We start from the raw sequence: 12,066 nt of genomic DNA on the forward strand, positions 1-12,066 counted from the left end.
CAAAACTTACGATCTGGCTCTGACCTTTCTTCTCTTACGCTTCAATCGGCGAACGCGCTTCTTTCTCCACTTGGCTCTCATCTTCGCAGATGGTTCGAGACTGGTGAGATGTCAAGTTAGCAACGAGATGAATTTGTGATTCGGAAGCAGAGCAGGCTTCTGGCCGATCAGCTGCACAGTTGCCATTGATAATCAATTGCAATGCACATCTCTTCCGCACACAAAGCCAGCCGATGGTGGAATAACTTACACTTCTTTGAGGATGAGGAGAGATGGTTGAAGGAGTGATGAAGATCCGAAGCTGCACGCCCGCTTTGAATGTGTGTGGGCGCTGACTAAGCCCTCGTCTAAGAGGCCGCGCTAGCTGTTTCAGGAAAGTTATCGCGGGGCCGGAGACAAGAAGCAGAGCTGCGTTCTGAGCGTTGATTGGCCCGTTAAGCATTCAACGATGTCATTTTTCAACACTGCAATATTTTCCTATTATTTTATGTGTTTGTTTATTTTTTCAAGCCCTAACCCTGCGATTCTTTTATAGATTGAAATTACTTTAAACACCAAGCATAGTGGAGTATACACAAAGATAATTTTCTGCCAGAAAGCAACGACTAGCTACCTAGTATGCGTAGCGATAGTTGGGTGCCAGATCTCCCAAAAGCTCCGTCTCATCCTCACCAATTGTAGCCTCAGGATTACTGGCGGCATTACGGTCGCGCTGGCGATTTTCATGCCAAATGCAAAGGAAATATGCCACGCATGCTGCGGCTGACAGGCAACTGAAGGAGATGCAAATTATATAGCCGTTGCGATATTCCGGAGCATCTTTGGAGAGGAATGAATAGGTGGCAATGATTCCGCCGACTAGATAACACCAAGTCAGTATTCAGTTCGTTCCTTGTGGAAAATGAGGTATCGTACTATTGCCAAAGCCAACTTGCCAGGCTGTTCCAACACTTCTCCTCTTATGTCCGCCTAGATTCATTGCAAACCAGCAGACAACCACGGGCATTGCAGAGTAAGTGCCTATTTCGAAGGGAAATCAGCGTCAATGTGCAGACTGTTTTGGCTGAAGAGAAAGAATTACCTGACGTTACCAAGAACAATGCTCCGTACTCAGCATGTCGATTGTCGTGGATGTTGAGTAACATTGCTAAGCCTGCAAGTGAAACGCAGATTGGAATGAGAGTGAAGATGAAGCGATGGCGTAGTCTGTCGGAGAAGTAGGCGACCAAGAGAGAGAATCCAAAGGCTGCAGCCCATGGAGGGATCGAATACAGCTGTGTGGTTAGGGCTAATCAAAGGTTAGCAGGGTGACTTTATTTGTCTTCAAGGGATATCCTCATACTGCTATATCCATAGCTCTTGATAATGGTGTTGGCAAAGTAGGCATATCCTTTTCATTAACCTTCATGTTAGTAACTTTGGGGGCTCTAAATTTGAGGAGAAAGGTTTGAATCACCATAACCTGGAACAATGAGTCCGAAGTATGCCAAACCGCCGATAAAAATCTTGTCTGGAAGATTGAACAAATTAATAAAACAGACAACACCTCATAAATCATATTTTCCAATCACAACTTACAATCCTTGAACACAGCAAGAGCATCCCTGAACGAGATAGACTGCGAATGAGCCGATTTCCCACCATCCTTCTCCAGCTTCGCTTTCAGGAAACTCCGTTCTTCCTCGTTAAGCCAGCGTACTGTTTCCGGAAAATCAGGAAGCGTCCAGAACGAAATTGCAGCAAGAACTATGGTCAATAAGCCCTCAATTATAAATATCCAGCGCCAGCCTCTATAACCTCGGGTTCCGTTCATTTGCCCGATTCCGTAGGCCAAAAGGCCACCAAATGCGCCGGCCAGAGTGGTCGAGCTGAAGAAGAAAGAAAAGCGCTTCTGGGCTTCGCTTCGCTTGTACCAGCATGACATGAGATAGAAACCTATATCTTGGATTAGTACTAATTCATCAGATTCCAAGAATTGAATGTCATACATCCTGGAAACCTGATATCGTTAGTCAGAATATGGTTATGTTTTCAATTGGAATTCTGTTCAAGAACTACTGTACTTACATTCCAGTTTCAAATACACCGAGGAAGAAACGAGCGGCCATTAAACCACTCCAACTTTGTACGAGGCCCTGAAGAACCAGTATCAGTATCACTGCAGCAAAAATCACAAACATTATGCCTACCTGCATCACCATAACGAATCCAAACATTCCCATACAGAATGATAACCACACGTGAGGTTTGAGTTTCTTCAAAAGAATGTTGGAGGGTATCTACCAATAATCAGCAATTTTGCCCCTTCGCTGTATTTATTTCCTTTTCCTCTCACCTCGAAAATGATATAAGGAACAAAGAAAATAGTCAAAGCAGTATTATACTTTGTCCCCGTAGTGATATTCAGATCTGTCTCAAGCCCGAAAAGGACTGCATTACTGATATTCACACTATATTTTCACACGAGCCATCAATATCAGCTGAATTTGTATGTTATAAAAGACTAAAGGGTTATTATTTACCGATCAAGAAAAGCCATGAGATACAGCACGCATAGAAACGGCAGAACATGCAAATCAACCTTGGCCATCAAACGGCGCTCAGTGGTAGAGTTGAGCTGCGGCAAGGTGACGACATCATATGCCTCGACGTCGTTTTTGCCTTTGCCTTGGACGGCGGCATCATTTATGTCTGTCTGGTGTTAAACATACATCCCAATTGACATCTGAAATAAGGCTTACCTAGTGTGGCCATGAAGCTCCTATTCAGGGGGTGAGTTTTATCCTCGGTTAAGCAGAATGACGTCTACCAAGCAGTAGTCACGCACGCAACTACAGCGATATACTAGCAATGACCTCAAAAAGTAAAATGAAGAATTTATGGCGTGTGATAGCAATTTTTCTTTTTTCCTTTTCTTTGGCAAATAATCTCGTGTAGCACTAGTCATGACTCATGTGCAGATTTTATAGCCAAGACCGATGTCGGCAATCATGATCCAGTATAGGAAAGATGCGATCGCTAGCGCATTTCGAGTCTAGGGACATACATATACGTATAATTAGTCAAACATACATTATGTGCTCTATGAAAGAAGTTGTTTTGATCTATATATATAATCAGCTAAATGACCATCAATCAATCAGCACATCATACATCTACTTATCTCCATTTCACTGCTCACCGCACAAATATGTGTATAGTGGAGTACTCTTTAAAGTTATGGGGCATAGCCGCGACTTTACCAGTTCTAGCAAAGTTTTTGGGATTTCTCTTAAAGTTACCGTACTATTACAAATCTAGAATCTCAATTACGCGCAAGCTGATTGGTGGAGAGCTAGAGTTCACAAAAAGTAATAGGTAGTAATAGTAGTCTGGATCAATGAAACTACGAACAGCTATCCAGAAAGGATTAACGGCACAAATAGGTGCACTTCCTAGTAACCTCGGTGACTTCCATTGGTATGGTGTCCGGTAAAGCTCCAGTAATCATCCAAGAAAGGCGGCACCATCAGAATAGCCGGAAAGCCCTGCTCCCTTAGGACCTATAGAAAAGGGGGGAGATTATATCATGCAGGGCAATCACTGGGGTTCTGATAAGCACGTAGTTTCGTATAAGGTTATGCCAGTCAACAAATCGTCAAGTTGACTGGAGGATGAAGCAGGATTTTCTAGGAGAAGTGAATAGTTGACTATGACTCCTGGCTTGTAAAGTTCGAGAAAAGGAAAGCTTTGATAACATATGCCTCGCAACCTTAAAAGTAAGTCCACTATCAGTATTTATACACAACATGCTCATTCTCATACCCTCTGGCTACACTATTCTTACATGAGATTGCTTTGAAGCTATTTTTATAAGGTTGGCGTCTTCCAAGTCCCGTCGCTAAGGCTTAGCAGTTCTAGCAAAACCTTGGGGTTTTTAGACAGCTTGGGGTACCTTCTCTTGATAAAGTGCAGGATCCCAACCACCAACTTACTTAAATCCTACAGGGGAAAATTCAGGATAATACGCATAATCTTTGCTCGAGTCTTCAGATGTAAGTTTTAATAGTTGGTAGTGAGTTCGCCTTCGGTTTCTTCATAATCCCGCATGTATCTGACTCGCTTCCAGGGAGACCCCTTTAAGAATGATGCTGGACAGTCTTGCATTTTCGTTGCTAGTCTAATGTATGGAGTTTAAAGCATGCGCCAGAGCATGGAGGGTCTGTTCCTTGGTCGACCGGTAGGCGTTTGTCCATAGCGCTTGTTCATTTTGGACAAATACATCAATCTGAGTGACAGTCTGTCTGACCGTGGTGTTGTCAACCTTGGGAGAATGTCTCGTACTCTCTAGTATCTTTTCTTCTGTTTTGGGTCGATATTCTTCGACACGAACGATGAACCACCTCAGCTATGTCATCTCCGAAACAACTGGCCTGTTTCATGGTGGATTTAATGCATCGTAGCCTGAGTCTGGATATGCAATTTTTTTTTTTTTTTGTTCACGGAATTCAGTGGTGCAAACCCCTACAGCCAACATCGTATCCTACACTGAAGTCAGTGAAAATTTCTAACCCAAGTGCTCCTGATGAACAGCACACTTACCTTCGAGTCCGTAATAATGCCGCTCGTTTATGTTGCCTAGCTTCTAAAATGGTCGATGGCAAATTCTGCGAAGGCAGTCTTGAGATATCATGATAAGAATATCTAGGGGACCCTGAAGAAGCTTCCTGAGGCTAACCGAGGAAGATGTCTCTAGAAAGAAGAAATGGAGCCAAAAGGGCACCGCCGGGGTGCTGATCTGGGAACGGGTTGGAATTCATAAGGCATCGCATCAAGATATCGATCACGCGAAGCTCTATGGGCGAGTTTGTTGAGTCTGATTGTCGTCACGATTAGGAGCCAGCTTGAGGAGCCGATCAATCACCTGCTGTAATGCACTCACTTAGCACCGATTTTAACTTTGCCGCGTCGATTATTGGCTAACGCTTCGACATGTTCGTCAATGATAGACTGGTTCGCCTGAAGGACTCAGCTGGGGCAAGTCGACAATAGCTACAAACGCCAGTCCTAGAGAAGTCTTTGCGAGTAGTAGGTCGGGCACAGAGGAGAATAACTCATCACCATCCGACTTTCGCTTTGGCAAAGAGCCCTCGGACATAACTTCGTCAATGAGTATATCCGAAAGAGTATGGGGTGTAGGAAGACACAAGAAAATGCCGCCGCGAAGTGGAGACTTTATAGCCAAGACCGATGTCGGCACCCGTCTTAGCTTCGCGATGTGAAGCGCTACTGCGTTGTCCAGCCAATGAGAAATCAGGATCTGCTTTTCCCACGAGACTAGCGGTTATACTAAAGTTAGTGCGGCCCGCTCCATCCCCGCATTTTGATCTGGCTTACCGAAGTACATATATACAGACTGTTTATCCTAACTACGGAGAGTTCGCTAACCGTTTGTACTTTCCACAGCATTGACTTAAATTCGCAACATTTCAGTACTAATGAAATGAACAAGAGGCTGTCATTGTATGTCATATTCCAAGTTTATCAAATCTGACACGAGGTGCTATTCCTAGCCAAAGAGAAATAAAGAACACCCATGCTTTGTCAAGTTTCAGCAAAATCCCCTTGAAGTATCAAAACCAAACCAGCCCCTAAGTGGGAGGAGTCTAGAATTTTGTAAAATCATCGAAGCAAGCAAATACAGAGTCACAATGGTCGACAGCAGCAGCAAAACAATAAACAATCCCAGCAACCATACAGAGCAACGTAGACGACGGCTTCAAGAAAGGCGAGTCTGTGATCGAATCTTCAGCGAACTTGCATATGATACTATCCCATCACAGCTAAGTGAAGATGACATCCGCAACATCCTCTTAGTACCGGCGGAGAAGCGAGACGAGCTTTACCGAGTGTATGATGCAGATACTGTGTATCAGTATGTTCCTCGCATACATGATGATTTTATTATCGATCTTGATCGAGCAAGAGATGTCCTCTATCATGCTATGGAACTGGTACTCCATGAAAAATTGAAAAAAGTTGATGGGTACGATGTTCTCACGTCTTTTTGCCCAAGTCTCGAAAGCTAATACACCCTACTTTGGTTACGGTCTCTATAGATACGCTCATCTGACATAATCTAAGCTACCTGATGGTCACTGGAAATATGTGGTGTCCTATTGGCGTGGAAAAAACTTTACTCTCCCCGATTCTCTGGAGGACGTCCCCATCATTAGTACATGTGAGGACACGGCAGACGGCCCGTCATCAGAATTTAGGTGGGAGCGTTTAACACCGGCTAGACCTTATCGTGATCTAGAAATAATAAGTTTATTTTATCGATTACTCCACTACAAGCGCCATTTTTCAGCATTAGCTCTGTTGGATTCATTGGCATCCTTGACCGAGGCAGCGTTCAAACCCATGTCCTTGGGACAGTTGGCCATACCATAGACTCCAATGATGAGGGTATATGCAACGTTGGAACTAATTCCGAGGACCCGACACAGATGGTGCAATTGCAACCAATTGATGAATGCGAACGCGTTTGGGACGATAATGACGAAGGAATACGCAAACGGAAGTTCCGGAAATCGCGTCCTTTTAATCCTTGCCTGGATGAGATTTGCCTATTCTCAGTGGATGATTGCCCGAGGATCATCCATATCGCGCTCAATTATTTCCATTGCCGATTAAATGCAACTTGCTTTACACTATTCCTCGCGAGCTGCGGGGTTCTATTCCAGATCATATAATTGACCATTCCCCGTGAATGCCTGATAATATCTCCTATCTTATCAAATCACTACGAAAGCTTATGCCGATGATCGTGTACAAGATAGGGGTCAGAACCGGAGTAACAGCTGGAGTGATGATTTCTATTCGACCTTATAGTCAATGCAACAGAAGCGTTGTTGTCGATGACGATGCCCAAGCCTTACTATCCAAGAAGGATGACTTGCACTGCATGGTTACTCAATGGTTTTCGGCAGGCGAGCCTTTTGCCGACGAGGGTGATTCTGGAAGCCTCGTTTTTGCAATACATGAAGAGCAAATAGTGCCCCTTGGAATACACTTTGGCTCTGTTCGTGTCAGACAGGAGAGCTATGCTTATCTGCTGTGGTATTGGTGTGCAGAGTTGGAGAATTCACTGGACAGTGAACTTCTATTCTGTCACTCTGAATGTGCAAGTTCTGCGGCGTCTACAAGCTAGCTTGGTTTGTACCGATCAAAAGGAATCTTGGATTTGCGTAATTGTGATTGGTGACTCTGTTATATGGATAATGTATAGGGGTATAGCATCTAGTTTACAAAAGCATGTTGAAAAATTCCGATATCGACAACACAAGCTGATAGTGCCACCCGTCGAGCTTGCTCTCACTGCCGTCATCAAACGCATGCTCGCTCGGCTGATCGTCCTCCTCCTTAATCAGTATATAATCTTGAATCAACGCCGTGCCATTGACAATAGTTTCAACCTCTTCATCCGTGCATGTCTCCCACAACGCGAGAATGTAACATATCGGTTCTGGCATCGGGGGAGCCTCATTCTTGACCTCCCACGTACTCGACGGGCCTTCTGTGGCGTAAGTAACATTTTCCACCGTAGATATTTTACCCGTAGCAATATCCAGGTTCTCCAGGGACCGATTGAAAATGGCGAATGCAGTTTCGGGCTGATAGGCTGGCACTTCATGGCCGGCCTGATATACACGCGTAAAGGAGAAGTTGCCATATTGGCGAACCTTTCCGCCAATAAATGAAGTATTCGTATACAAATCAGCGTAACCGGCAGATCGAAATTGGTCGGCATCGCTGTAATCCACGGCCACACTGACTTCTTCGCCTCCTATCCAATTGCACGCATAATCACGATCGCCATAGACGAGAGCAACCTTGATACCTTGATCCAGGATATAGGCGATGTCTTCGACATAGCCGAGAACGTCGGACCGTGCATAGTCTCCTGTATCTTGAAAAGCATTATACACGGATTCAATGCTCTCGGACCAATTCACTGCAGCACCTATTGCTCCAAGGACCCAACGCTGACTTAAATATCCTTTAAAATAATTCGGTGGGAAGGGGTCAAGAATGTTGTGAGCTATGTCGTAGTAGCCCCTGTCTCCAAAGTCAAGATAAGGTCCCTCTAATGCATTACTGCAGTACTCAGAGGCGTTAGCACATATACCGTTGACCGTCTCGTTATTTCCAAAACTGAGTGGATCACCCACGGATGCCGCAGTACGACATTCCAGGATCTGGTCCCTACACCCGCCTTCCTTGTTCCACGCATCAACAGCCTCTTCGTAGACAGTTCGGTTGATGGTTTCAATACCATAGGTATTATTGTACGCAAAATCCGCATAACTGAGCTCCTGCAGCAACAGGTCGACACAGCCATTGATGATTCCCAAAGTATCCAAGTGAATATAATGCCCTTGAACACTCCCGTCTGCAATTTTTTCATTTTGCTGCTGAAAAAATGCAGTGAAGCTTGGACCGTAGCGCCCACCATATGACTCCGTCCAGAGACTCACTCGATCATCGATGGGTTTATACTCTGGAAATTCAGTGAGCCAAACCTGGGCAAATTCCCACAAGGATCTTGCTGCATTCTCGGTATTATTGGCTGTTGAGCGCGGGCCTTCAAAAGTGGGGAAAGTGCCGGGATAGAAAGTGTTATTATATTCTGGGATTGCTGCGCCGTCTTTCAGCGGCTTAAGCTCTCCCGTAAACGTGTTAAGAGTCCCGTTTTGAGGCTTATCATAACTGAACCCGACTTGATTTGGTTGATCGATATAGATAACATTGGCATAATTATTCCACGAATACGGGTTCAGTTCCGTCGAATTTGAGTCCGAATTGACTGTACACGGGCCGTTTTCCTGAAACAGACCGATCATTGACGAAGAGCCAGGACCGCCGTTCATCCATATCGACAGCGGGGCATTGGCTGGGTCGTGGCGGGACTCGAAAAACCAGAAGAAAGTGTTGATAGAGTAGTCTTGGTCCAGACCTACGCCCTTCAGCATATGCGGCGGAAGATGAACATAACCCGAGAATGACTTGACATTTGGCGTGGTCTCGCAGATGCCTGGCTGTAGAACGTTAAGTCATTAAACGAGCACTAGCATCGCAGGTGGTATACTAACTTCCTTGTAGGAAATGGTCACACCCTCGGTCACGTTGGATTTGATGATAGTGAGCCCCTCGGCAGGAGGAGGGAAATACTGCGCCGATGCAGTGACAGCTAGACCGGCAGCTGTGAGGACTGCGCGGATCATGTCGCGTGCTATATTGAGTGAAACTGCAGAATAACGATTGAAACAAGAAATCAGAATAAAGTATAAAAAGCTAGCGAGTGACCAGATGATGCGCCACTATCATGGCATGAAGTTAACGAAAGAGAAAGAGCGACGGGTTGTTGAGCGTGAGGTTGGCCCGGAGGTCCTCAGTCGGACCCGGCGATGTTTAGTCTGGCTTATCTTTATCGCCAAGCGTCTTATCGAAGCCCGATAAGCATCAATTTGCTACTTGGATTTATTTTGATACTGATTACTTGCTTGTGAGTAGGGGAATTCATTGATGAACTATACAATATTACAAGTGAATTGCATCATGTGCATTCAAGGAGGAACAACTCCAAAAACCTATCGTTTAAGGGTTTCACGTCTGACTTAAAGCTGCTATCCCATGCGCACCTTCAACAGATAGCGCTGGCGAATCTGAGCAACATCGTATACAATGTACTCATTGTAAAGCAGATGCCAGGCTTTATTTGACGCACCCAGTCCAGCAGTCACATCGGGCATCAAAACTCCCTGCAGGCTTGGGTGTACACAGCCGGCGTCTTTCCAACCAAGCGGTACTGTTGCGCCCAATCCTAGTGTCGCCAACTTACCAGCAGCTTTTGCATCATCTCCAGCAGTGAAGCTCGCGTGTTGGAGTTCATGCATTGGGTCACCTAACTGCACTTCACACAAAAGAAGCAATCCGATATTCCTGCTTGAGTGTGAGGCGCAATACCCAGCAGATTTACTCGAGATATCGGCAAGGTAAACACCCTTTCCAAACATGTATCCGTTCACGGGGGCTTCTGGTGGCGCAATGCGCAATCCCTGACTAAGGATACCACCAAAATTGGTGGTGCGAGAGCCATGCCACAGAAGCCGACGGTTGTTATTCGGGGTTTTTGTGAAGCCGGCGTCTTCAAAACGCTTAGACTCGCCGTTGCGTTCTATACGGAAGATGTCTTGGAGCTGTTATGCTTGTCAGAGGGAAAGAGAGTTTAGAGAGTTAATGATATGGTGCATACTGTGTACTTGTAGCCATGGGTTGGTCCGTATGCTTCCAACAGGTAATTTTTCAACTCCGAGAATTCAGTTGATGTTTTCGACACTGCAAAACTTGATTAGTTCCTTCACTTGAAAATGTACCAGAGTGCAAGTCTCACAGGGCGTCATTTCATCCAGGTTAAGGCCCTTGAACTGTTTATCCAAAAGATGAACTTGATCATCGGTGAGCGAATCCTTGAAGATCTTATTTGAGATTTCCATGTCTGTCAAGTTGTCGAGCAATTCAACTTCCTTTTTCAACAGAGACGAATGTGCAATCACCGGAGGTCGATTCCGACCAAATGCATGCGGAATGATGGTGAAATATCGGTTACTGAGCAACTCTAATGCAGATGTGTAAGTCCTTCCATATCTCTCCGTGGCAAGAGATGAGTCATTAATCAACTCCGATAGCTCTTTCAGCACCTCAAAGCCGGTTTGCAGTGTGCGTTTGCTAAGCTTGCCTAGTGGCAGTTTATTTGCGTCGAAGTTCAAGTCTTGCAGCGCTTGGAGAGCATACTCCTGGTTGAAGATAAGTGCCACGAGCTGCTGGACGGGTTCGGAAAGTGTGCTTTTGACATCGTCAAGCTTCACGTCTTCCGCTTCATTTTCCTTCTTAATTATGCCGTTGTCACCACCATTCTTGTCATCCTCGTCATCATCCTCGTAGTCAATCTCCACAAAGGTGTATTTGCCATCTTTTGGTGTATCTAGTCTGTTGGGCCATGGAAGGCCGGACTTCTCTCTGAATTTCTTCTCAAATGCCCTTTTTGCACTCGCAAAGTCTCCTGGTCCAACCATGGCACCGGAGCCAGTTTCACCGACTCGGCCCCAGCGTGTCCAAGTAGCGTACTGGTCTGTTTTTTTGGACTTCAACAACTGAATACGATAAAACTTGTTGTTATTATTGCTAGAAACAGTTAGGTTGAGCGAGGCATCCTGTTTCCGTTATTAGAGCTGAAGTCATTGGACTCTAGATAGAAGATGCGTACCCAAATAACTTCTTCTTCGTCAATGTAGACATCGAACGCAGCTTTATGAATTATTAGCCAAGGCCATAAACGTAGCTAGTTACCACGTGCATAGGATCCACTGACAGCCATTTTTGCATGCTTCATCCACAGGAATATTGAGCTTTTTCTTCTCCTCTGTTGGCTTTTCTCGCAATTTCTTTGCTGGGGGTTCTTCCGCATCTACAGTCGATTGGCCGCGGCGTTTCTTATCGACCTCTGCTGCGGGTGCCGATGCTACGCCCGAAGACACCGCTGAGTCTGTCTGGCTAAAAATATATTTCTTCTCTGTGGCTTTTTTCTTCGCTTTCTGCGAGTCAAGGAGCCAGTCAAGTGAGACAATCTGGCAATTGTCGACTAAGCAAGCTTGCTTGTCTATGAATGCAACTCAGTAACATAAAGGAACATCGCGAGATGCGAAGTACTCACATTTGGACCCATTACCATCCACCTCCTTCGACGTAGTGACAAGATGCGTACACTCGTTAGTCACTTTGGAGTTGAAAGAGCCGCCTCCAATTTCAACGATAGTCTTCAGGTCCGCTATATAAACCGAGAACGAAGAGGGTAAAATATGATTTTAGTCTCTTTCCTCCTTTATTGCAACATCTGTCTTATATGTATAGGACATGGTGTTAGACGGTGGCTGACCTTGCTTGTATCCAGAGAAGGTACCGCTGGCAACGACCACCAGACCCCTGAATGGTGCCGGAGGCATTATTCAGATAGTGCGCTAGTAT

The 12,066-nt window shown here is 45.2% G+C and overlaps 2 protein-coding genes across 2 annotated transcripts; both read right to left on the reverse strand.

Annotated features, from left to right (window-relative positions):
• Positions 1 to 613: 613 nt before the first annotated feature.
• Positions 614 to 2,754, reverse strand: UA08_02801 (hypothetical protein; the record flags this gene model as incomplete). The annotated part of the gene is made up of 10 exons (XM_020264883.1): positions 614 to 858; positions 916 to 1,020; positions 1,082 to 1,288; positions 1,579 to 1,935; positions 1,989 to 1,999; positions 2,068 to 2,135; positions 2,190 to 2,279; positions 2,336 to 2,450; positions 2,523 to 2,691; positions 2,742 to 2,754. The coding sequence occupies 10 exons, from the start codon at positions 2,752 to 2,754 to the stop codon at positions 614 to 616; spliced, it is 1,380 nt and encodes a 459-aa protein (XP_020122383.1).
• Positions 2,755 to 7,286: 4,532 nt separating this feature from the next.
• UA08_02802 (hypothetical protein) lies at positions 7,287 to 12,044 on the reverse strand (the record flags this gene model as incomplete). Its single annotated transcript, XM_020264884.1, has 10 exons — positions 7,287 to 9,080; positions 9,135 to 9,274; positions 9,542 to 9,572; positions 9,684 to 10,241; positions 10,298 to 10,380; positions 10,436 to 11,255; positions 11,309 to 11,349; positions 11,414 to 11,701; positions 11,756 to 11,869; positions 11,978 to 12,044. The coding sequence occupies 10 exons, from the start codon at positions 12,042 to 12,044 to the stop codon at positions 7,287 to 7,289; spliced, it is 3,936 nt and encodes a 1,311-aa protein (XP_020122382.1).
• Between the last annotated feature and the right edge of the window lie 22 nt (positions 12,045 to 12,066).

The sequence above is a fragment of the Talaromyces atroroseus genome (genome assembly GCF_001907595.1).
Source record: "Talaromyces atroroseus strain IBT 11181 chromosome Unknown scaffold_2, whole genome shotgun sequence".
Lineage (NCBI taxonomy): Eukaryota > Fungi > Ascomycota > Eurotiomycetes > Eurotiales > Trichocomaceae > Talaromyces > Talaromyces atroroseus.